Source organism: Paramormyrops kingsleyae, chromosome 2 (genome assembly GCF_048594095.1).
Source record: "Paramormyrops kingsleyae isolate MSU_618 chromosome 2, PKINGS_0.4, whole genome shotgun sequence".
Lineage (NCBI taxonomy): Eukaryota > Metazoa > Chordata > Actinopteri > Osteoglossiformes > Mormyridae > Paramormyrops > Paramormyrops kingsleyae.
The window spans coordinates 29,861,068-29,887,157 of NC_132798.1; the positions used below are offsets into that span (position 1 = coordinate 29,861,068).

The 26,090-nt window shown below is 39.2% G+C and overlaps 2 protein-coding genes across 16 annotated transcripts in view; both read right to left on the minus strand.

The window, feature by feature from the left end:
* LOC111847263 (uncharacterized) overlaps positions 1 to 7,164 on the minus strand; it is a 28,909-nt gene extending 21,745 nt beyond the window's left edge. For 10 of the 12 annotated variants that reach the window (XR_011989242.1, XR_011989241.1, XR_011989243.1 and 7 more), the window contains exons 1-13: positions 6,993 to 7,164; positions 5,969 to 6,229; positions 5,335 to 5,827; positions 5,127 to 5,227; positions 4,992 to 5,048; positions 4,463 to 4,600; positions 3,627 to 3,760; positions 3,369 to 3,463; positions 1,194 to 1,248; positions 924 to 1,088; positions 521 to 769; positions 357 to 414; positions 77 to 275 (exon numbers count right to left, since the gene is read on the minus strand). Coding sequence is in view for 9 of the 12 variants with exons in the window: in XM_072708912.1 (XP_072565013.1) it covers positions 77 to 275; positions 357 to 414; positions 521 to 769; positions 924 to 1,088; positions 1,194 to 1,248; positions 3,369 to 3,463; positions 3,627 to 3,760; positions 4,463 to 4,600; positions 4,992 to 5,048; positions 5,127 to 5,227; positions 5,335 to 5,827; positions 5,969 to 6,228 (2,004 nt within the window). In the remaining 3 variants the exon portion in view is untranslated. Of the gene's footprint in view, positions 1 to 76; positions 276 to 356; positions 415 to 520; positions 770 to 923; positions 1,089 to 1,193; positions 1,249 to 3,368; positions 3,464 to 3,626; positions 3,761 to 4,462; positions 4,601 to 4,991; positions 5,049 to 5,126; positions 5,228 to 5,334; positions 5,828 to 5,968; positions 6,230 to 6,738; positions 6,806 to 6,992 lie in introns of all 12 variants that reach the window. The other 2 variants (XM_072708906.1, XM_072708910.1) reach the window with 2 other exon arrangements.
* A 2,122-nt stretch (positions 7,165 to 9,286) lies between these two features.
* Positions 9,287 to 25,944, minus strand: LOC111847286 (disabled homolog 2). Of its 4 annotated transcripts, XM_072708917.1 has the most exons (15): positions 25,767 to 25,942; positions 21,886 to 22,069; positions 19,679 to 19,818; positions 19,378 to 19,476; positions 19,107 to 19,238; positions 18,525 to 18,608; positions 17,393 to 17,455; positions 14,538 to 15,173; positions 13,926 to 14,073; positions 13,330 to 13,809; positions 12,902 to 12,939; positions 12,162 to 12,248; positions 10,436 to 12,032; positions 10,256 to 10,300; positions 9,287 to 10,165 (listed from the first exon to the last, which is right to left on the minus strand). In XM_072708917.1, the coding sequence occupies exons 2-12, from the start codon at positions 21,971 to 21,973 to the stop codon at positions 12,192 to 12,194; spliced, it is 1,965 nt and encodes a 654-aa protein (XP_072565018.1). In that variant the 5' UTR covers positions 21,974 to 22,069; positions 25,767 to 25,942; the 3' UTR covers positions 9,287 to 10,165; positions 10,256 to 10,300; positions 10,436 to 12,032; positions 12,162 to 12,191. The 4 variants fall into 4 exon arrangements, with proteins under 4 accessions (XP_072565018.1, XP_072565017.1, XP_072565020.1 ...); XM_072708916.1 differs by having other exon boundaries at positions 10,256 to 12,032; XM_072708919.1 differs by having other exon boundaries at positions 10,256 to 12,032; positions 14,907 to 15,173; positions 25,767 to 25,939.
* Positions 25,945 to 26,090: the final 146 nt, after the last annotated feature.

Here is a 26,090-nt window from a genome sequence, read left to right on the forward strand (position 1 = left end):
ATGCAGCATTTATATTGTGAAATCTCTCATATATGATTGAAGGAAGTCTCCTTCTAGTACAAAATGTAGTCTCTACCGTAGACACACAGACACTATTAACTCTGCTTTCATCTTCTGCGCTGCAAGTCTCTCTGTTCTCTGGAGATCCAGGGATTCTCTTTCTCACTCTCTTGTCTATATTGGCAGTTGGATTCTGGCAGCAGCGTCTGGAAGATGGGGATAACGTGCTAATGGCTCCATTGCTTCTGTCCCCTGGTGCAGTGTGTTCCATTGTGCTAGACAAGGAAACAAGGCTCAAAAAATATATGCTAACAACCTACTAGGATCATCACAATGTCATTTATCAAGGTTTTTACCTTTCAGGTTCCTCACTAGATGTTTGAACATCAACTTCATCACAGTTTATTATCTCAACTATAATATAAAAAATATACATTATATATCATATCCAACACCTAACATTTGTACATATTACAAAACTATGTAAATCATTTTAAAATAAAAAGAAAAAAATCCATACCTGAGGTCTTCATCTTCCTTTTTTTTCCATGCACTGGCTTTGCTGAGGTGTCTGCCACCTCCTCAGTGTATCTGCGCTTACCCGTTTTTTTTTTGGGGAGCGTTTTCTTTCCAACTTTCAAAAAATTAATAGAGTCCTCGTTCTCCTTTTCTGTCATCTCCATATTTCCTTCAGTCACTCTGCAGTCTGATTCCTCTTCCTCGATAGTAATATGACTTTCATCTTGCTGTGTAGTTTCCCTGACTGACACTCAGAAATCAGGCAGCAACACAATAATCATAAATGGACCAATACAAATACTTTTCAAATGATGGTTATATTTAAATGCAAATCTATTGGTAAAATACATATAAATTGAGGCATAAATAAAACATGATTTAAAAGCTTGTCACTGGTAGTTTACCTTCCATTTCAGTCTTCTTTTTCTTTTTTTTTGGTTTAGACTCCTGGGTGTTCACTTTTTTTGCTTTAGAGTCTCTCGTATTGACATTTCTCTTTTTCTTTTCTGTGGCCAAGATTCTTCCCAACAGCATGCTGAAAAACTGTTGATCGTATGGGCGTTTTTCACCTATAGGGAGAAACACCAAGAACGTAGGACAGAACTGATGTGGCTCCACGTATCAGATTTCTAGGCAACAATTAAAATGCCATTATTGTTATTCAAATAACTTACGGAAGGCTTTGTCAATTCTCCAAGCGTTTATCCTCTCTTCTTTTCTGAATTTGTTCTGTGAGATGTGTACATACAGAAACAATTAGGAAAATGGTCTGAGAAAATTAGCATGTGGGGAAAAATGTAAATACAGGACTCACAGTAGCTGCACTTTCATCAAATAAATGCACCGCTAACAACACTATCTTCACCATGTCATTCATCTTACTAATCTTGCTGATTATGCTACAGTGAAAATCAAACCAAAAAGAATATCTTGGTTTCAAATGTCCAGTGTTTGATACTGTGTGCAACAGGAAGGAGTTATAGTCCCTACTGTAAATACATTTTTTTTGTGGGATGGATTAAGGCTGGGCAATGCATCAATTTTTTATCTTATATTCAATACGTTTTTTTTTACATATGAAATGGCTTGATAATGTATTGTCATATCGAATTAATTTATTCATTCATTTATTTCCTTACTTATTTTTTTGTGAATGTAGACAAAATATGGTTTGTCAAGAAATGGCAGGAGGAATGAACCGGGCAGTGCCAGAAATAGTGATGAAGTATATGCATGGGCAGGGCCAGAAAATGTAACGTGGTGGTCGCATGCTTGGAAATGCTGCGCATGAACAGACCTGTGAGGTACAAATCAGGCAGGTGGTAAGGACTGGGCAGTGACACCCTCACAGATCCCCATCCACCCAGTGTCAAAGAGGACCAAGTGAAATGCAAAGAAATATACAGCGCAAAGAGAAAGAAGTACTGCAAAGCAAAAAAAAGTGAAACGTAAAGAACTATCACAAAAAATACATATTCAAAAAATTTGGCAAAGAAAAAAACTCAAAACATTTTGTTTGCAATACACTGTATAAGTGCCTTTGTTTACAGTACACACATTTGTTTGCAGCACTATATGGCCACAGTTTGACTCCATACATTTATGATTAATTTAACTTAATACTTGAAATACTTTACTTTTTTACATTTCAGGCACTCATTTAATTTGTAATTATTTTGCTTTTTTTGGTTCATGTGAAACAGATCAGCAGAGGAACAAAACAACACTGAAAAAATGTAATGTCTTATTTTGAATATAACCATTTAACTGAACAATCTAATTGTTAATACATGAAATTTTCATTTATATTTCAGGCACTTGAATGTTTAGTCAGTTACTATTTTTTCTAAGAATTAAGAGTTTTGTTTTCTTTTACATCTTATGTTATTTTTTCCATTGATGTGAATAAATAAAACCATAATTTATAACATCTGATCATCAAACTTGTATACATAACTCAGTTTCTCTCTCTAGACTGTGGATGTGAAATAGACAAACAATACAGATGTAACATCAATAATAATAGGTTACATTTATATAGTGCCTTTCACAATCCCAAGGTTGCTTTACAGGAGGGAGAAAAAAAAACAAATAACATAACCTCTCAAACACATGTGGTATTAAATTTATAGATAACTATATAAATACATATAAAAATGTTTATAAAGGATTTAACAAAAACAGAACCATTCACTCCGTTTAAATATTCTATCCATATCCCTACCACTTTGATATCATTCTATTCTAGTTGCTATTCTTTAGAGTTGCTAAACCAGTGACATGAATTTCCATCATTTAAAAAGGAAGTCTACAACAGCCTTTAAAATTTAATATTTCAAACCACAGCCATTTCCAGCCCTACTACATAAAAGCTGAACAATTCAAAAATGAACAATTCATTTTGTTAACTTTTAACGGTTAACTTATCAAACTCGGTAAAACTCAGCATCCCTAAACATTAAATTTTTTGAGGATACACATTCAGTGCAGATTGTCTTCTTGTCAATAGCACGAATACACGAATATACTCATAATATACGCACCATCTCAGCTGTTTTGTTCATTTGCAAATGTCTTGTATGTCTACTTCCCTGTCATGTCTTGCCTTATGTTCTATTATTGTAAGTAAAACTATTTATAAAGTGCTTTTCACAGACAAAAGTCACAAAGCGCTGTACAAGTCCAAAGTTGTTGATAATTAGACAGCGAATGTTCCCTGCAGTATTACTATCCTTTGAAAAGGAGTGCTGTAACTTCAGCCCAATCCAGCAGACGTTAAACTCCTTCTCACATTCAGAACTATTACACCCAAAATCATAGAAAGTTTGACTGCTGGAAATCTGCTGTACCTTGATTTCCTTCCGGGGACGATGAGGGAAGAGCTGGGTAATTATAGAAAAATCTGTACCCACCATACTGATAGCCAGAAAGAACATGTCAGTTTCTATTGGAAAGAGGAAACAGTTTGTGTAAGAAAGGATATTCAAAACAAACAACAGTCTGAAACTTTATGATTAATCATTTACCAAAGTATTTCTGATTTTAATCATTTTCAAGTCAAAGATCACAAAAAAGCCACAATAACGAATCCCTCTCTGTTCTCTAACCTTTAATGGACCAGGGCTTCACGTGTCTGATCTTCCGAAAGCTAGAATATGTTGTTGTAGAACCACGCTCAAAAAGAGGGTCATTCTCTTCCACTATAGTGGGGCCTGTAGTTCTTGAGACTTTCACAGTCAAGCTGAAATATACACAATTAACATGTATACAAAGTAGCTGAAGCAGGAAGGCAAAAACGTGTATAATGACCCTCAAGCTCACTCCTCTCTCATTTTTAATTTGTCAAGCTGTGCCAAAATAAGAATTGTTTTTACTTTACCCTAGGTTTCAGCCCTGTTCAACACCAGAAATGAACATGATGAGATGACCTATAACCAGTCAGTTTTTAAATCATGTTCTGTCACACACAAGTATTATCTTGTCATACAAAGGTTCAATTACATTGTTATAGGATGTTTGTGCTATGGCATTTGAAATGAACAAATATTGCCGAAGTCATCTTAAAGGAGCAGTTCACCACAAAACTGAAAAAGATATGTTTTAGAGGGGCTGTAGTGCTATATATCTATGTAGGCTGTTTTGCTGGGAGTTGCCTAGTTTTGGAGATATCAGCCATAGAACTGTTGGTCTTCTCTTGATTGTAATGGAACCAAATGGCATTCTTTCTCTGGTGATTTAAGTGCCAAAAAATACATTGGAAAAATTCAACAGCAACGTCTCTTACCAGAAATTATGACCCAGTTACTCATGATGATTCACAGACCTTGTAGTGAGCAGTTTAATGTGGGAATCATTTTCTTCTATCAAACTTGACACGCCAATCATATCACTGCACATACATACAGGCACGAGCACCCTGGTGAGCCAAAGCGACCCCAAATACCTGTCCTCATCAAGCATCAAGGAACCATCTTCTGCAACTTTCACCTTGGGCACTACGAGCTCATCATCATTCTGAGATAAATCCTCATCACAATCGTCTTCCTCTACTTCAGCCTCCTTCTGTGGTATTTCTTTCGTCCTTAAGGAAATGTTTACATGTACATTTCTAAAATAATGGGCAATCAAAACCATATGCAGAGCCATAGTTCAGTGGTGAAGTATACGTACAGCATACTTATTTGTTTCCGTCTTATCTAACTTGTCAAGTTATGTGGAAAGTTATTTTTAAAGTCACAAACCCAATTTCATTGCATTGTATGCCTGCATACTCAGAAATAAAATTTCACTTGACTTAAAATATTTTTTTACATTCAAATCTATGAAGAACAGATTTTGCCCATATTTTCTCTCCAAATAAGAAATATATCAAAAATGCACTGGTTCTATTGATTTCTGCATGTATTTAAGACTTATTGAAATAAGGCCTGCTAATATTTTCCTTCATTTGCAGTACTGAATAGCAGCCTTACTCATTGCTGAGTAATCGTGGATTCCTCTTTCCTGCTTGTTCATCTGTCATATAGGACCTGTTGAATACAAATATAAAGCATCAACAGCAAATTTGTGCAAAACCCTTGCCAGTTTGGGTGGATCATTCAGCCTACGTCATTGGATTGCTGTCTGGCAGGTAGTAGATGAGATCTCTCATGGTCATCTTGCTGTGATCCAGAGGGTTTATGTATTCCAGGTGTGGCTTGTACTTATTCTGTAGGAAAACCACCTCATTCTTGAAAGTTGTGGAATCCATATGTAGGTAAGAATAGTTTTACTATTAATATAAACCATATCAACAATCTGAACACTAAAACTCACCTTCCCCTTCCTCAGTTCCTCTTTCATTAGCTGTTTTAACATGCGTGACTTTATGATCCTCTCCTGATATGTGGACATGCTTGATGTTTCATGGACTACAGCGGATGTTGAGGGCTGAGACTCTGATTCTTTCCTCATAGAAACAGCCAGATCTTCCGGTGAAGGGACACACACACCAGTGAAAGCAAGTCCTAGATTCTCTGCTTTCCTGGGCCGCTTTCCTCGAACAGGGAGCTTCTGTTGTCCTTGACACTTAAGGCCTTCATCCTCTGTTACTGTTTGGTCATCAGGGACAGATACTGGAGCCACAGAACATGATGCCATTGTGACAGCTTTTGAAACAGAGGACTCCAATGCTTTAGCTGATAAGTGTTTGGGAATCACTCTGGGTTGTGCAATGTCACATACACCAGATACACTTTCTTTCCTCTTTAATGAAGTGTCTGCAGGGATGCAGTCACCGGAGGCCTCACAAGTTTGACCATTCTCACCCCTGTGTCAAACACAAACATATTAACCTGAAATAATTTCATTTATATTCAGATTAAGATGCATATAAGAAATACAGCATAATGTGCAACAAGTTAGTCAAAAGGAAGTTTTATTCCACCAATTTAAATTATTATGTACTTACAAATTACACAAAGCCTTTTCTGACAGGGTGTCATGGGTAGAGGTGAATTCTGAAGCTTCTGGGAACTTTATGACAGACTCTTCTGGTGCAGGTTCATTATCTGTGACATTTGACACCATCTCTATGGTCTGGCTGGTTTCCCCAGCTGCCAGAGAATTAACTGTTGAAGCAAGCATACTTTGACCATCTTTGGAAGATGATGGTCCTCTACCCACAGGCCTCACATTTGGCCGCACACTGATTCTGGCTCGACGCATCATCCTGTCAAGAAGTTAAAAAAATACATATCATTACAGGCAGTATAGTTGCAATCAGAGACAACATATAGGCGAATTCTGACGGCTGACCATTCCTGGTTGTAATTTTAACTTTCTGACAGGGCTGGTAAAGATTACTGCCGGTATTTAAGCATGGCCGTGACATCTGACACAATACGTAAGTGCAACGAATGCTGGGCGAACATCACGATTCTGGCGTTTCATTTAAACAGAGCAAAAGTAAATGAAACAACCACGAATTAAATTAAGTAAAACATAACACTGCAATATCAAGTTTCTAGCAACACGACTTGTAATTCGACAAGCTTCTAAAATACAGAACTACCCCTAAAGATTTTCGTACAGGCACGAATGCTGCAGCTTTCTAGCTGTACGTTACATTAAATTATTACTTCACGGTGTGCAATTTTAATTTATACTTTTAGCACCCTTATAAACACTTACAAACACCTTCCATAAACTGCTTATTAAAAATGCTTATTGCCGTAATACCTGGCAGCCAGTTAGTGTTCCGCTCCACCACTCGTGATAACGTGATTTTATAGTAACAGTAGTCTTTCTATGGACAAGTAGATATATGAACGTCTTAACGCTTTTAAGAGAACCGCAAATTAAATTAATCTGTATGTAACTAGAGGCATTTAAATATGGTGAAGAATTTCAAGGTTCAGCAGTTTACATTTAAGTGAATTAACACGCCACAAGCTACTAGATTTAAAACGGCATGGTACATTAGAAATGCTTACTTGGAGGTAAATTATTGTCCGTGCTAAGTCGGAACCTCACCAGGAGGATACAGTTTAAGTTTACTTCGCTAACACAAAATTTAAAGCTTCGTCGACGAAAGGAGTACACAAGCCAGAACAGATCTGACGGACTTTCACTGGGATGGCACGTGGGGCGGCGACGCACGTGGGGCTGAAGGGATACGGAGGAAAAAAAGTGGCCTGTACTACGAAGCGGGGTTACTGGCTTATCGGAGTAACAGATTTAAGGTACCACAGTTTAAATGGACTTCATATTCATTCACTTACCTTAAATCCGACAAGTTACCCCGATAAGCCAGTAACAACGCTTCGTAGTACAGGCCACAGAATAGCATAGACGCTAAATTTTTCATATTAAGTCAAAGCTGAATGCCAGATGTCACTAACACTTTTGGTAAAGCAGTGTACTGAAAATAAAATGAAAATACAGGATTTCCTTCCTGTTTGCAAATATACAACTATAACTATTTAGCATAGCTAAGGTTGTTGTGCTATTTCTTTGTGTAGTTTGTATCTTGCTCTTTGGCTCTTTGGGATTACTTCTTGCCCCCCAAATGTTTTCTAAAAACAAAACCAGGGAATTCATGATTACTAAACTGCTGCAGACATTAAAAATCTGACATGGACAGTATATGTACGCTCACTCCCTGACTGACACACACATCCTAATGAAAAAGCTTTTTATACTTCCGAACTTCATGTAATCTGACGTAACCCCTATTAACTGACCTTGAGGACCCAGATCTGGGGTTCTTTGCTTGTTAATATGAGGACGTTCTGGAGGAGTGTTAATATTCATCAAAGCTTCTGATTTCTTCTGTCTTTCTTTAGATGTCCTCCACACCTTGCACATATTTCGTTAGATCGTTTATTTTTTCCTTTTTCCCCATCTAAATGTCCCATTTCCACCTTTTATGCTCATGTATGAGGTATTTTTCCATTCTCTCTGTATCTGCATCCCTTTTTGCCCTGTGTTCTCTTTTCCTTTCTGCTGCTGTTTTTGTCTTTGTGATGTCTGACAACACATAAAGTAACATTAATAATTATTTCAGACAGTTCAAATCAAAGCCTACATTAGGGTCATCTACTAGTGTCAGACATTCAACCCCATCACAATGATTCAACCCCATTGCAATAAAAAATGTGATGAGGTTGAATTTATTGGGGTAGACATTTTTGGTTATAGTAGCCATAACTCCATATTTACATCCATATTGACCACATGGCATTCAGGACATTATAAAATTGTAATCTTTTGCAAGACTATTGTTTATTTTTCCTAAACAATAGTTTACTATCATATATTCATACAGTAGAGTTAAATGTTGAATCTGACATTAAAACAATGAAAAATAGGTAACAAAAGACTCTTGCCTTTGCAGCATTTTGTTCATAAGACTTGTGTGATGTAATTTCCTCAATGCTGATGTCACAGGGGCTGATACATTATTTTATAGGGGGTTAAGGGTTCAATTGAAAATCTTTGAAGAAGTCTGGAGAACTACAGGGCACCTGATTCAGAGAATCAGTCATATATTGCAACACTGTCTTCATTTAATATTAATTTGTGATGAAATTTGTTAGTTGAACTGCCTATATAACTAACTACACCAGGTTTTGGCATCATACATGGTGTGTGATTTTATTCATTATGTACTAAACACAGTACATTACAGTAGTGTGCATTCAGCATAGGATCATCAGCAGCCTGGTAAGCTTTGTACAGTCAAGCCTTCTTCTTCATTTCTTTTCCCATCGTGGTTTTGATGTATTGCTGGGTTGGCAAGACATTAAATGTGAATGAAATGAGAATTTTTTTTTAGTAACTCATAAATACATAAAATATATATGGTGTTGGTTTAGAGGACACCAAGCGTGTTTATGGCAGCATCTCACGTGATATCTCATAGTAATCTTTATAGCTCGCATTTTTCTTGTGTTTTTTTGCCATTTTTGTGCCCTAAACTGTACTGAAATCCTAAACGCTTTGTTTCTCTCTGCTCACACGCTTGCTTTGCTCGACTAAAAAAATTTCTGTGACCAGTGAAATAAGAAGTCGTAAGTTACAACCACAATATTTGTTATGAATCGTGTCTAACCTGCAATATGGTGCTGCTTGATATTTATCAATAACAGAATAATTCATGTCTCATGTACTGTGCATTTAAACATAATGCTTCAACATTTCTGTCTGATGAGTCACATAGACCAAAGTCCAGAAAAAACATTTTCCTTATGTAGTGTTGCAAATGTCCAGGTTGCAACTGTCCGGGTTCAAAGTATCATCATAGTTTAATAAAAAATACAGAAATCGCCTTTATATAAACCAGTACAGATTGTCATTTGATTGATGAACGATACACACAATATAAAAAATTACACCATCTAAATGTGCCAGTTTATTTAGAAAAAAATAAACAACTACATAAGACTTCATAACTAGTTTTGACATTATTATTGGTCATCCACTCTTTAAGTCCAACTTCTAATCAAAATATACTTTAAGATTCAATCATAAGCAATCAATTAGCTCTTATCCTGGAACTGTACAACATCATGAAGAACATGGGTATAATACATAAAATGGGAGAAAAGGACGCATCAGTTGTTCATAGTTGATTATACACAATTATCTGCAGGCAATCCACACACCATCTTTAGTGCCATACAATATTAATTACATGTTATAGTGTGTTTCATGGGACTGCTGTATGCAGGATCTAGTTTTATTTACATTGCAGATTGCTTTGACTCAGTGCTCGAAGTGAGCCGGTACTCACTGGTACCTGTATGTAGTACCAGCACATCTTTGTGTTTTTGCTTCAGAGTACTGGCACCTCTCGATATCCCCTAGTACTGAATGACAAGGGGAGTACCGGCACCTCTCCATGTCATCTAGTACTGAATGACAAGGGGAGTACCGGCACCTCTCGATATCCCCTAGTACTGAATGACAAGGGGAGTACCGGCACCTCTCGATATCCCCTAGTACTGAATGACAAGGGGAGTACCGGCACCTCTCCATGTCCCCTAGTACTGAATGACAAAGGGAGTACCGGCACCTCTCCATATTCCCTAGTACTGAATAATAAGGGGAGTACCGACACCTCTCCATATTCCCTAGTACTGAATGACAAGGGGAGTACCGACACCTCTCCATGTCATCTAGTACTGAATGACAAGGGGAGTACCGGCACCTCTCCATGTCATCTAGTACTGAATGACAAGGGGAGTACCGGCACCTCTCGATATCCCCTAGTACTGAATGACAAGGGGAGTACCGGCACCTCTCCATGTCATCTAGTACTGAATGACAAGGGGAGTACCGGCACCTCTCCATATTCCCTAGTACTGAATGACAAGGGGAGTACCGACACCTCTCCATGTCATCTAGTACTGAATGACAAGGGGAGTACCGGCACCTCTCGATATCCCCTAGTACTGAATGACAAGGGGAGTACCGGCACCTCTCCATGTCCCCTAGTACTGAATAACAAGGGGAGTACCGGCACCTCTCCATATTCCCTAGTACTGAATAACAAGGGGAGTACCGACACCTCTCGATATCCCCTAGTACTGAATGACAAGGGGAGTACCGGCACCTCTCCATGTCACCTAGTACTGAATGACAAGGGGAGTACCGACACCTCTCCATATCCCCTAGTACTGAATAACAAGGGGAGTACCGGCACCTCTCCATGTCCCCTAGTACTGAATGACAAGGGGAGTACAGGCACCTCCCCATATCCCCTAGTACTGAATAACAAGGGGAGTACCGACACCTCTCCATATTCCCTAGTACTGAATAACAAGGGGAGTACCGACACCTCTCAATATCCCCTAGTACTGAATGACAAGGGGAGTACCGGCACCTCTCCAAGTCACCTAGTACTGAATGACAAGGGGAGTACCGACACCTCTCCATATCCCCTAGTACTGAATGACAAGGGGAGTACCGGCACCTCTCCATGTCATCTAGTACTGAATGACAAGGGGAGTACCGGCACCTCTCCATATTCCCTAGTACTGAATGACAAGGGGAGTACCGACACCTCTCCATGTCATCTAGTACTGAATGACAAGGGGAGTACCGGCACCTCTCGATATCCCCTAGTACTGAATGACAAGGGGAGTACCGGCACCTCTCCATGTCCCCTAGTACTGAATAACAAGGGGAGTACCGGCACCTCTCCATATTCCCTAGTACTGAATAACAAGGGGAGTACCGACACCTCTCGATATCCCCTAGTACTGAATGACAAGGGGAGTACCGGCACCTCTCCATGTCACCTAGTACTGAATGACAAGGGGAGTACCGACACCTCTCCATATCCCCTAGTACTGAATAACAAGGGGAGTACCGGCACCTCTCCATGTCCCCTAGTACTGAATGACAAGGGGAGTACAGGCACCTCCCCATATCCCCTAGTACTGAATAACAAGGGGAGTACCGACACCTCTCCATATTCCCTAGTACTGAATAACAAGGGGAGTACCGACACCTCTCAATATCCCCTAGTACTGAATGACAAGGGGAGTACCGGCACCTCTCCAAGTCACCTAGTACTGAATGACAAGGGGAGTACCGACACCTCTCCATATCCCCTAGTACTGAATAACAAGGGGAGTACCGACACCTCTCCATATCCCCTAGTACTGAATAACAAGGGGAGTACCGACACCTCTCCATATCCCCTAGTACTGAATAACAAGGGGAGTACCGGCACCTCTCCATGTCCCCTATTACTGAATGACAAGGGCCTCTCGATATCCTCTAGTACTGAATAACAAGGGGAGTACAGGCACCTCTCTATATCTGCTAGTACTGAATAACAAGGGGAACACCACTCAGCACTGATATGACTGAAGGTCCATACGTGACATTAAATCACTTTGGTCACTCATTGGTCTGATTGGTAAATGAGGTTTTGACGAATTACATCATCTGCATCTTAAGTTTCTGGACTGGGTTGGAGCAGTTGGATTCCTCGTTGATTACATCTGGATGACAAGGGCTTTCTGGAAAAGACAAGAGAATTTCTCAAAAATATAAGTTAATTTCTGAATCTAGGTACTTTAAATATTTTCAATAGTGAGTAAATGCTTCCAGAAGTTCACCACCTTTCTAAATGATTTCATCACACTCACATTTTTGCTGCCGGGCAGGATGGACATCCCTTATGCGAAAGGGTTGCTACAGAAGGCTGTTGTGACAGGCTGGGCGGGGGGCTTGACCTGTTATACAGGGAAAGAGTGAGGAATTTTTCAGTATGTAATAATGTACAAACTTATATAAGCTTAAATACTTATAATGATTAAAATATAGATATACTTCAATAATGTGAGCTGTCAATGATGCAAACATTAAAATAGTCGCCCCCCCAGATTTGTGAATTTGACATTCGCAGTTTGTCATTCACAAGGTGGCTGTGAACACTTAAATGGGAGTATTTTTGGATGATGCACAAACAAAAAAATATATAAACAATACTGAAAGATATTATATAAATTCATATAATATATAAATATTAGTGTTATTAAATATTTTAAGTGTACATGCATACTATGTCTTTAATCTAAAGTTATTTTTGGTAAAAAAAAAAAAGAAGTTGTCAAGTGCTGTCAATAATGGACCTAAGTATTTTCACATTTGTGAGCATCTTCCAGCTCTAACCCTCAGAAATGTGGAGTGACAGTATTATCTTTAGTACCTTTTTGCTACATTACTGAATACATTCTGAAACTGTTAGCGATAAATAAGCCAGTTACTTGTAAATATTCTAAGCATGGCACTCTTTAGTATCTCTGAGTACAGCTGGGTAATGTACCTATGCAGAAGGGTGCCCACCTAACATATTACAGCTAGATGGGCTATCAAAGTGACGTACCAGAGGGGCTGAGGCAGCGGGGCTAGGGCATGGGGAACCTGGGGGGTAAACAATGTGAAGAACCATTCATCGTGATCTTTAAAATTAAACAGACCATTTAGGCTATTCTCTCCCAAATAACTGATGAAAATAACATGTTTGCAGTGTAAACAAACATGCGTGATGAAAATGTTGCAGTCTTTTAGTAGATTTTAAACCAAAATAAGATGATTAATCACTGATGATAGGATATAACTTGAGAAAATATGAGAAAATCAACCCTTGAATAATATGATCTTAAGATCTCCATTTTACAAAATTTACACTATTACACTATTCTGTTTCATCTTATTGATATTTGATTGACGTGGGTATCAACAACTTCCTGGAGTAAGACTAATCTGCAGGAAGGTACTGGGGGAAGGTTCTGATAGCAGCCAAAAGCTCACCTCTCTGAGCCGACACCTGCAGAGGCTTGACTTTCCTGAAATCTTTAAACATATCCTTCCCATTTTTCTGCTCCTGCTCGAGAGGATCTAGAGCTGCGAAGGCATCATTTTCCACCATTGAGATCCCCTTCGATGGAGTTGACTGTGATGGAGGTTCTGGTGTAGGACTGGAGGACAGGTGTGTTCCTTTTGGGAGCATGTCGGCTCGGAAGGGATTACTCATATGTGAATCCTGAAACCATCCAGCAGGTGGTGCCATTGCAGCTGTGTGACCCCAGGCCGGGAGCTGTGGAGGAGCAGCGATTCCAAATGCTGGCGGTGCTTGGCCCCACACAGGTGCTGGTGTGGCACCGAAAACTGAAAACTGGGGGTAAGAAGTGGACTGAGAAGTGCCATCGGGAACAAGGAATATGGAGGGTGCTGCTTGACCCCACTGGGCTGCCCCTAAGTTTGGAGCTGGAGCACCCAGCGACAAAGTTCCTAGAAGAAAGAGATCAACATTCTGCAGATGAGAAATTAATTCACACACAAGAATCCTATTTATATATTATCAGCACAGGAAATATGTTACAGGTTATATAATTTGCATATCTTACCCAAACTTAGCATTGTAGTGTTGCTGTTTACTGGATCGCCACTAAAGTTAGCAACAGGTTTGGTTTGAATATCTGGCTGTGGTGGACCAGATTCTCTGTGACTGGATGAAGCATACTGGTCTGTTCCAAATGGGTTGTTTGTGGAGGACTGTTGATAAAATGTAATATTTTGTCTAGTCAGACTTCTAGTCTTTAGCCTGATTTTTTTACAAGTAATATAAGTGGAAAAATATTTAGTCAGCATCACATAAATGTATTATGCCTCGAAACTACCAGTGTTTTTTAGGGAACCCTTTATCAACAGCTTACCTTCAAGATAAGATCTGATGCAAAAAAGTAAAACAAAAACATGGTAACTGAGCATGATAAAGTAAAAGCTGAAAGGTGAGTTATACTTGCAGAATAGCACCATTATTAATTGCAATTCTATAACCACAGAACAGGACCTTCACTGTTTCATGCACTTTTCATGCATTTAATTTACTTAAAAAAAAACTTCCCAAGTGAATATATGCCATGTTAAAGGGTTAGCGTTAGGAGCATATGCTGTTGTAATGGTCTACCAGAATGCTGATGGCATGCAGTACACATAAGCTTGGCTTGTGCCTTCACCTTAATGCATTTCCTTCCTCGTCCAGCCTTTGTGTTGAGTGGAGGAGGGCTAATGATCACTGAATCCATGGCTGGGTGACACGGGGGCTCAGTGGTGCCCCCTGACTCTTTTTTCACAACATTTAGCAAGGGTAAGTTTTTATCAGATACTTCAAGAAAAGGATTCTGCGTGGATCTGTATTGTAAAGCTCTCTGCAGTATCACTGGGATCTCCTCTGTGACCCTACACTGTACTGGCCACTGGCTGTCAGATGATGTCTGGGTAACAGTCCTAACGGATAGCTCATCAAACTGTTGAGTTAAGCAGTCAGAGTCACCATTATGGTGACCGTTGACATTCGGTGAGCTACAGAATTGATCGAGACTTACTTGTCTGTGGTTGAAAACCATGGGGGGAGCCACAAGGTTAGGCTGTGCAGGATGGTCTTTGTTTTTTGGGAAGGGGTCATCGCTGAAGGGGTCTGGCAAGGTAGTGGGAAAGAAGCTAACCTGAGGAGGGCAGGGCTTTTCAAGGGAGGGGTTTGATTCAGGCATTATCTGAGGGACAAAGGAAGCTGCCAAACACTCTCCCTTTACACAGTTTTGATTGTTGTCGATGTCAGTGGAAAGATCCAACAGTAGGATATCTTTAGTCTCCTGTTAATTGAAATAAGAACAAAATTTTAAAACATTATAAAGTACTTTAAATTAGCTGTATACTCCAGAGCCAAAGCAGTCATATACAGTACATATCATAAAATTAAAATTATTCTTGTTTATGGATCAAAAATATATTCAGTACCAAAGTGATGTACAATTAAGGAAATTGTGGGAACAAAGAACAGCGTCGTTCAACATCCCTGAAGCAGCTGGGGTTAAGGGCCACAGGGTAATATGATTATTCTGCCATCCACAAAATTCAAACCCCAGACTGTCTGTTCACAGCCCTGATCCCCTAAGCTACATATAGCCCCTTATGGGAAACGAGAAAAAGCAAATAATCTTACTGATATAAGGTATGCAATATAAATACTACGACACATTATAAAATACTATGATGTTATAAAGGGCAAAACCTCTTTAAAAAAGATGATAATGCTTTTGTAAAATTGGCTTGGATGGGCAGAAGTATAGTTTGCTATCAAGGTGAAGTTAGGTGATTAACTCATTCGGCGCAGGGAAATTTTCTCATTGTCACTTCTTGCTTATTGCAAATCATGATATATGGCTGAGTTTTCGTTCCTGTTACCTCTTGTAAATGTCCCAAGACCCAAATATCTGACCCCACTGCCATGTTCTTTTTCTGTGGTGCCTTTCTTCTTGCTAAGGCTGAATTGACCATCTTTAATTTTCATGCTACTTTTGTCAAGCCTGTTTCCATTTCTGTCCCCTAAATAACGCTCCCATTCCCTGCTTTTATCCCTGTGTCATTTCTTTCTGTTCACCATCTTGCCTGGAGGAATTCAGTTGTTCACAGGACCCAGAACTGCTTTGGGTGCTCATATAACTAGTCACCCTGCAATCTATCTATAATCAGGCTTCTGCACCTGCAGAATGTAACAATAAAAGACACTCTGCACACATTTGTGGAGTTCCAGACTGAGGAGTGAGCTGACATTCAGGAACTGTTTGTCTAATTCCCACTACCCATCTCCCTGCCACCTGTGCTGATCCAAATTCTGAAAATAGGTCCCAAAGACAACCCAGAAGCTTCTGTCGAGATGTTTATGAGGATGGCTTCTGCAGGTAAGTGACTGGTGGAGGAATGTTCTATCCACCTTTTATTACCTATGGCAATAGAACCCCACATGCCTACTTGTAACTGTGCCAGGCGACACTCTGAAGAGGGTGGTGTTGGAGAGAATATGCCAGTCAGTAAAATTCCACCAGAAGAGATTCTGCAACCTTAACAACATGCCTTTCCCCTGGATTCCACCAGACAGTGGTTACAGCTAGAGAGCGTAATCTGAATGACTTTGTCTACTGACTGCCAAAGTAAATATCACACTGGTTCCAGTGACATAGATTTCTTCTTTGGCTGTACACATAGAACTGGAAAACATCTACCCTTGCAACGCTGGAGCCCAAACCTAGTCCTCTAGTTTCAACCCCTGTCAAGGTCCCTGCCCTAAGAATGGTAGTATGGGGACTTGTGGCATTTCCAGAGGGGGCTTATTGCTAAAGGGTGAGGTTCAGCATCTAGGGTTCCTCTGACAGAGGGTGGCCCATCATGGCTGCATAGCAATGACCTATGGTGACTGCAGTTTCCCCTCCAACTGAAGTACAAAAAAATAGATGAGATCACTTTTGAGGTTTGGTTGGTGAGGCTTTTCTTCAGATTCTCAGTCTCTATCTCACTGGACCTTGCAGATGCAAAGTCATGCAAGGAAGTATTCCTTGCTATTAATACATGTACAAATGTCCCCTACATTCTTCTACTCCTTAATTTTCCACACAGACATGTCAGGCAGGCAGTTAAGAACTGTCCTACTACATGAGACAGAGGGTGATGAGAGTTCAGTTGCAAGCTATCAGCATGGAAGTGCTTAGCCATCAAATGGGTGCCCCTTAACCTCTGATATTACTTCACTATTCATTTCTGCTTTTTCCACTTTCCTCCCAGGCGGTGAAACATCAGGGTTTCTGTGTATTTTGTTAGTAAACCATCATTTACATATAAAAGTGTGTTCACTTCTAACAAGTACACACTTCTAATGATGTTAAGGTGTATCAATCTCTAAGTGCAAAAACTAAGAAGAATGAGACTCTCTCTAATTATTCAATAACCAATCTACTACATTTATATTGTTAGTATTCTAGCACAGTTGATATGCAATATAGAAAGTGTCAAAATGACCAGCAATAAGGTAACTTACCGAGGAAGACTGTAAATCTGGTGGTGATAATGTGTGTCCAAAAAGATTAATCTGTTCATCACACTGGATCAAGGGAGAGACATAGAGAGAAAAACAATATGTAATGGGACATGAGAAACAGGAGTGCTTCATTTTATCCAAGAGAGGGTTTAGGTTCATAGACCTAGTCAGTGTTGCAGTCCTTATATAAAATGGAGAGTGGGCAGGGACTTAAATTATGGAGAATTCACGAGGGATTCTGAAATAACAATTTTAGTAAAAGTGGTTGTTTTCACAAAATGCGCCATAGCATTTAATAGATCAGCATTACACAAACCTGAAGTTGAAAAGGATTAGGCATATTCTATTACTTTTCTATGATGTAATGGTGACTGTTAAAATAACACTATAAAGGATCCTTAGTGTGTATGGAGTCGGAAGGTGGATTGGCACCTTTGCATGTAGTGAGCTTGTTTTCGTTTAACTCAATGCAAGAACCATACTGTAAATGTGGTAGATGTCAGTGTTAGAATAATACAGTTTCACTTATTTAATCCCACGTGGTTTCAATAAAAACACACAAAATCACCATAAAACTTCAAATAACAGTCCTTGACAATACAGTTCAAGTTAAACTAGAAATACGTAACACTGTGGATACATTTTAAAACCTAGATGTGTCTGACAGGACGTTTGAGCTTTAATATTACATTCTCATGTTTGTCACCAGCAATTAACAAAAGAAACATGACTAGTGATGTTTATTAGCTTAATGGAAACATTTAGCGTAATGGAAAGACTTTTGATTATCCATCTGTCTTACTGCTTATTGCACAGAGGTGAATGTGGAAAATAACTGTGCACTGAAAATAATTCAGGTCAGCTCAGGTTTTACCACTAAAGACTGAATGAAACACAATTTTATAACATAATAGCTAAGTATTTTAGTTTCTTCTTGAGTATCTACTACAACTGACTTAGAAGACAGTTAAACAAGCCAAAAAATGGGACAACAACACATGCATCAGGCAGGACCTGTATACAGGACCAAGCCTAATGAGATGCAGGTATGAAATGCTGAAATGCCAAAGACTGAAAGGCCACGAAGAATACTACAGTCGTACTTTGGTATTAAAAGTCAAAAGTTACTGACCTTGTCTGTGCCCTCGGTTTCCTTCCTTCTCATGTTGAAAACTAGTTGGAAAAGATCCTTCAAATCGACAACCAATGGGTCTGCCTGAGAACAACAAAACAATGCCTATTCAGTCAGACATATTCACTCACAATGTATGTGTGTGCCACTGAAAACAGAAAGCAAATTTTTATCTGTCTAAATCCAAAATGACAAATAAACTATGATTACATTTTCCTTTAACAAAATAAATCCATTTGTAAGTTTTGGTGCATTGTTACTCTAGTGATCATCACTGAATCCCATGTTCATACATTGTGTAAACAATTTATAGTGCACTTTGTAGTGCTATTTTTATTCTACAAACATTATTTTCTTATTTGTATCTTTTTAGTTTTATCTTTTTGTTCTGTGGATGTCTTTCGTAATTTAGGGCCACTCAAACTCCAAAGCCTCATGATCTATTCATTGTAGGACATATTTCTCCAACGTAACAAAGACAGACCTTTCTTTAATTTGCTCTAACATTGTAAGTCAGTGGCTAGGGAATGAACCTGACATGCAGTGGGACCAGGATCAAACATTCACTCCAGTGCCACATACCTGTTGGACAGTCTTAACAGCGAAGAACTGATGTTGCCCTTCAGCACCACAGACGTAGCCGAAAGCTCGGTTGTCTGTCACATCCCGTGCGATGAAAGAAATCTTATTCACTGCATGTTCATATTCTATTACCTATGGCAGACCAGATGTGTTAAGTTATATTATATGAATCAAAAAATGCTAGCAATAGCATTGATTTACCAATAAGAAACTAATGTTCTGATCATGAAATACACATTTCCAGCTACATAAACCAAATGAATACACTCACCCCAGTTTTCTCATCAATAATTCTGATGCCAGATAGGGATATGTTGATCCAGACTTTCTGCTTATGTTTTCCCTGTGACCGAGAGGCAGCACTCATCCCCTGTGTTTGATAGGAGTAAACTGCTGAGTGATCATATTTAAAGTCAACTGATTTCACAATGAATCAGCACATGGTATATTGATTAAGGAACCGAAGCCCCCATAAAGACCCCCCAGATAGGAAACCTCCATAGTAGGCTATAGCGACATTGATGTCAAAACAGGAATCTGTTAAAAATCAGTTTTTATGTGTCTTCATCAACCTTCAGTTTCATCATGGAATCTTGGCTCATTTTATCCCCTCTGGCAGCAGGCACGTCATCCACGCCAATCAGCTTGGCTTTATACCGCACGCCATCACCTTTGAATCTGGACAGCAGAAACTCATCTGTCTTCTCTGGGACTGAAACAGAAACAGGGAGGCCAGAATAATTTTTCCGAAATTTTTCCAGCCTGCTCCATATACTGTATATGCTTCTATATGCAATTCAGTTATTTACCATTGGGGCATTGTCTCAGTCTAACATTAAGTTAAAAAATAATACATAATGTTAAAAGCAACCTAGGAATTAAACTATTTATAGGCATACATAATATATTTGGCTCAGTAAAATACCTTGACAGTTTGTAGATGGATTATTGTAGTACTGAGGCATGCCAATCTGCTGTATGACCTTTAAAATATGTTTAAACTATATCAATATTCTAATGATTAAGCGATTAATCTTTTTACATTAAATACCTCACAGACAGTGAAGATTACTTTCAAAGGGACTACAGTTCTACAGGCTAAGGCACAAGATCCAGAGAAACACCAGGGCACTGTAATCCTCTCCAGGGAATTAAAAATGCTTTCTTTTTTAAAATCATTTTTCCTTCTTAATAAAGAATAATTGTAAAGTAAAATGCCGATAACCAGTAAATTTATATAATCCAAATTCAGATACATGTCTAACATTGATACTTCTTTTGAAAACAATGGAAAGAACTGTATTTGTTCATTTCCAAATTTTCAAATTATACAATTAATTATTGACATTTTAGGTATTAAATTCTTTCCTGAAACCTGAAGAATAGAATAGTATAGAATTCTGTCGCTATCTGTCATGCCCCTGTTTGGCCAGAAGAGGTTGCTGTTGGCCATTCTGGGTCCTCCTTCTTAGGTCTAATCAATCACACCTGCCTCTCATTCGATCCTCGTTAGTCTGCCCCCACTCATCCTAGTTGCTCCTCGATGTTTGTCCCTACCTTGTGTTTTTTTCCCCTCCAGGGGTGAGCTTCCTGAAGCCTTTTTAACGCTACATCATTCGTAAGTTCTATCTTTTAACATAGAACTTACGAACGACATAGCGCTAAGAAGGCTTCGAGAAACTCACCCCTGGTCTTTTGCTTTCAGTTATCAATATATCCATTTCAATGAAGCTCCTTTCAGTTTCTCCTACAGCTGCATCTGGGTTGTGCTTCCTACCAGTCGTGTCGAATTCCATGTAAATGTGTTGTAATTAAAATTGCTTGGTTTTACTTGGTCAGATCCTAGTAAAACTCCATATCTGATACAGAGCCATGCTGAGCTTGGAGCTTATCCCAGGGGTCAAAATGGCATTAATACACTGCCTGGCCAAAAAAAAAAGTTGCCATTTGAATTTTTCATTGGACCACCTTTAGCTTTGATTATGGAGCACATTTGTCATGGCATTGTTTCCACAGGCTTATGCACACACAGTTTATTTTCATCCATAGTTGCATTCATTTCACACAGAGATCCTGTATTGACAAGTGAGTTGAACCACTCCATTAAGCCTCCTTCAGAACATCCCACGGACCTTCAATGAGTGAGGTTAAGGTCACAACTCTGCTCCCTGAACCACTCTTTGACAATTCGAACACAATGAATCTTGGCATTCTTGTCCTGGAATATGCCAAATGCCAACAGGGAAGAAAAAATCTACTGATGATGGATGGAGGTGTAACCTGGCCATTCAGTAGATTCAGGTACTCAGCCGACTTTATTGCTGCATAACGTTGCTGAGCTGTAATAATGATCCAGTCATTGGCTCTTAAGTATTTGCTGATATAAATTCAAATAACAACTTTTTTTTTTCCGGCCAGGCAGTGTATACATCAAATCTGACATTATAATTACAGGTGTCTAACAGCAACACGCTAGATGGTTTTGTAACACTTTTTGGATTACAAAAATGAAATAGGGCAACAAAAGAACCTAATTATCAAGATCACTGTGTATTCCTGTGTTGTTGTTAACTGTTGGTAACCTACAATATATACAGTACACAAATCCAAACAATATCCTAAAAGCACATAGCATGTTTAGCATGCCAAAAAGAGAAAACCACAACAGCTAGCAAAAGTATAAAATATTAATGGCACACATACAACTGTGAGCCACAATGAAATAATTTTAGAGCATTCACTGACTGAACAAAAAATCAATATCCAATTGAAAGAATACCTTTCTTCCTCTCCTTCTTTGGCGTAGTCTTTGGGGGAACGGCCTGGTCTGGCTGGTTGTTCATGTTAGTTTCAGCTTCTGTTGACATGATAAGAGGCCAGCTCCTCACAATCAGCAGGGAAGGAAGAATGAAATAGCAGCTCCTAGACAGTGGGCTCCCTTGTGTTCCAAATTCGCTTATGTTCTACAGATTGAGGGAGGAACAGTAAAGAATTAGAATAACAATGTTTGGAAAGGGCTGGGAAATAAAGAAAATGGGTGAATAAAAGTGAGACAAACAATGGGGAGAGAAATAAATTGCACAGATAAAGCGAAATGCTTAAAGTCAGTCAAATGCTTTAAGCAATCCCAATTTGAAAGGTTCAGCCAACATATCTACTGGATATACCCATTTTTGTCAGCACTATAGGTTCAAAATCGCTGTGCTTTTAGACACACCTGTGAATTATTTCCAAATGTAGTTTAAGGTTAATATAGGGTCCCAGGGGCAGTGGAGGGACATGGATACCCTGGCAGGTTCAGGGGGCACAGCATTTCATAAAGGCCGTAAAATAATAACACTGAGGTCTGGTCAGCACAATGTACCGGACTGGGGACCCTGTTGGGAGGCAGAAGGGGACATTTTGCCAGGAGGCCCAGAACTTCTTTCCACGTCCCTGTATGGTCCTCTTCAAAGTGGAACCTTTGTGGGGTATTGGATCTTCTCAGTTTGTGGTGTCATGAAATGAACTTTTCAACTGTATTGAATCCATCAATCTTCCATAACCACTAATCCAGGACAGGGTCATGAAGTACCTCTCCAGCCCCCCCCCCATGACTTGGACAAGCAGATATAAGTTGGATGGATGGATCGATGAATCCATGCCAAGAAAGATGAATATATAATGCCAAGAATATGTAAAAACACAAGTTATGGGCCTCTGCAATAAGAGTAACTCCTTTCATATGATGACTTCGATCATTCAGAAACTGCAGTTTTATCAGACAGTGGGGGGGTGGGGATGGGGTGCAAAGGGTGAGGTGGCATTCAGGGCCCATGAGGTGGCATTCAGGACCCACGAGGTGGCATTCAGGGCCCACGAGGCGGCATTCAGGGCCCACGAGGCGGCATTCAGGGCCCACGAGGCGGCATTCAGGGCCCACGAGGCAGCATTCAGGGCCCACGAGGTGGCATTCAGGGCCCATGAGGTGACATTCAGGGCCCATGATGTGGCATTCAGGGCCCATGAGGCGGCATTCAGGGCCCATGAGGCGGCATTCAGGGCCCATGAGGCGGCATTCAGGGCCCATGAGGTGGCATTCAGGGCCCATGAGGTGACATTCAGGGCCCATGATGTGGCATTCAGGACCATGTCTCAAGAGATTCACATCCATGATAATAACAAAACATGGAATCTACTTTTGAAAATTCCTTAAAAATATCTGCACATCATCTACCCCTCTTAAAGCCGCTTTTCCAGCTCAGGTCATTGGGGGCTGGAGTATATCTCAGGCAGCACAGGGCACAAGGCTGGAGGAGACCCTGGATGGAATGGCAATACATCACAGGACACATATGGTGCTTTTCCACTGGCATACAGGAACCAAGCTGTATCTGACCTGTACCGCCAAGAGAGACTAGTTACAGCATGGTTCCAGCTGGCTTCCATTTTCCACTGCAGACAGGCTGACTTAGTATAATGGTGGTTCTGGGTTTGGAGGGTGACAGTGATGTAAAACCGAAAAGGCATTTATTCACTGTTCACACAATGTAGATCATGATTTACTATGTGCTCATTTCAGCTACCACGTCTGTGAGAATTGCTGTGTTATATTGCATCAAATGCTAGCGGAATAAGCATTAGCTTGTATAAATTTGCATTCCGTTCAGCTGTTCTATAGTACTTTTATGAGTGGAATGTTCGAAATCTTCAAGTTCCGAATTGCCTGGAATGCCTCAATAGATTGCAATGTGCGATACTACTAATACCGAATAATATATATAATATGCATTTTTTTCCATCAGATACTCCATGCATATTGATACAGATCCTCAGCATTTCCGTGCATTTCGACCAATAAGATGGTGGTGACGCAGCCAGATCGATTTTTCACGCTTTCGGCCCTGCTAGTAATCACGGCCATGTTAGCACGGGTATGATTACATAATTTACCATGAAAAACCATTAGTTCATAGTACAGCTTGGGTACAGCATGGCAATTTAAACAGGCAAAATCACATATACAGGAAGCGCCAGGCAAAATCTTAGGGGACACCCTAGGTGGGGTGGCAGTCATACCAGAATACTATGTTTTTGAAATGCCCCCCTATTTGCTAGCTGTAATGTGTATAAATGCTTCCTGTTTCCATAATATGTTGATTGTGATAATGTTTCATTACCAGGCGAAATTGCTGAAATGTAATGTTTGGAGTGCTCTTAGTATATACAGTAAGTACATTGTGTCATATAAGTATCACATATCATGGAGTATCATGTAAACTGTATCAAGGATAACCTTTTTGATAGAAAAGGAATAATTGATTATCTATCTATCTTTCTATCTATCTATCTATCTATCTATCTATCTATCTATCTATCTATCAAGAATACAGATAAGAGTCTCTAATTTTTACTGCTTGCCACTATAGTCCAAGATCCCCAAGGGACAAGAGCATTACATATCCAACCACAATAGTGTTCAATTACTCTTTAACATTCAATACCATTCAAAGAGGTAACATGTAATACTGTACATTACTTTTTAAAAGACATTTAATGGAACAGTAAACCCATTACAATCCTTAAGGATGGGGTCACAACAGTGGGAAATTTAAATACAAAAAATAAGTAAAAAGCAAACTTTAAAGATATCAGTCCCCACTTTGCTGGATAATAATTATAGTTGCACTTCCCCTCATTAAACCATTTAAAAAGAGAGGAAGAAAAAGGGATACAGTGCAGGAATGTGAGCAGTGGTGCTAATCAGTATTACTAAGTTTTACTATAAAAACAGAGAGAGAGAACTCTGCACATTCTGATGGCCAATGTCACTATAGTAATACACATGGTGGTTGAATACCAGACCATGATACTTTAATTATAACACATGGGAACCTGTGATATGGACAACAGATTCAAGTTTTTCGGTGTCCCACTTTTATTCTTGAACACATTTCTATGTTTTAGTACACACACATACACACACACACACACATAAATGTATTTGTCAAGGATTAAAGAAGAGCACTTGCCATATAGTATCTACAGTATATTTGTCTATTAGGTCAATTAAGAGATTTAAAAGACGGATCAAAACTGAACAGGGGCAATAGATCTAAATGTATGGGTATAAAAAGCAGTACGATCGATCGCCTAAATTAAAACAGTGACAGATTAATATTTCATATCTAATTTAACCTAATCAGGCTAGAAATACCGATTTAACGGAAACTATTAAATTCAATATGATATTTTCCTTCAAATCATTTACATTTCTCAGTGGCCCACTTTTATTCATGAACACGGAAATGCCTATAATTACAAGTGCTAATAAATGCTGATTATGCAATAAGAATACATTGCTAAACGCAGTTTTAACAAGTTTGTTTTCTGAACTAGATATTGCACCAGTGACTTAATGCCTTTAATAGCAAGGCAGTTTAATTAGATTTGTTATCAAAATATTATTATTATTATTATTTAATTTGGATGTTAACTTTAAGTTTCACCATTCCAAGATCACTCTCTATATTCTGGCAAGTACAATATGTCTGGTAAATTATATTTCCATCGCTGTAGAAAACATCAGCTGTTTTTAGCTACCAAGTATGTCCAGGAAAACACTTCGCTTGTCTTTCACGTTTAAAAACTACATACCGGTCGGTGAAAATGGAGACTCACCCACTAGATCGCCCACTTTTCCTGCTCAGTATGCTCCAGAGACTTCTAACAACCTACAGAAAACAGTAAGAGATCTAGCAGCATTAGAATCTTAAACTCGGTTATGGTCCAGTTACTCAGTCTAGCTTCTAATAAGCTGCTGCCAGTCAGGAACTAGCTGGAAATGATACGTCTCCTTGTGATGGTTAACTCCCCCCACAGCGTCGAGAAATTGTTTCAGCATTTAACTCTTGGAGAACCACACCTTTCCCGATTTAATTCAATTAATACTATATATTTAGCGAATATAATTTGAAAATGGCATGTGATCACATAAAAAAAATA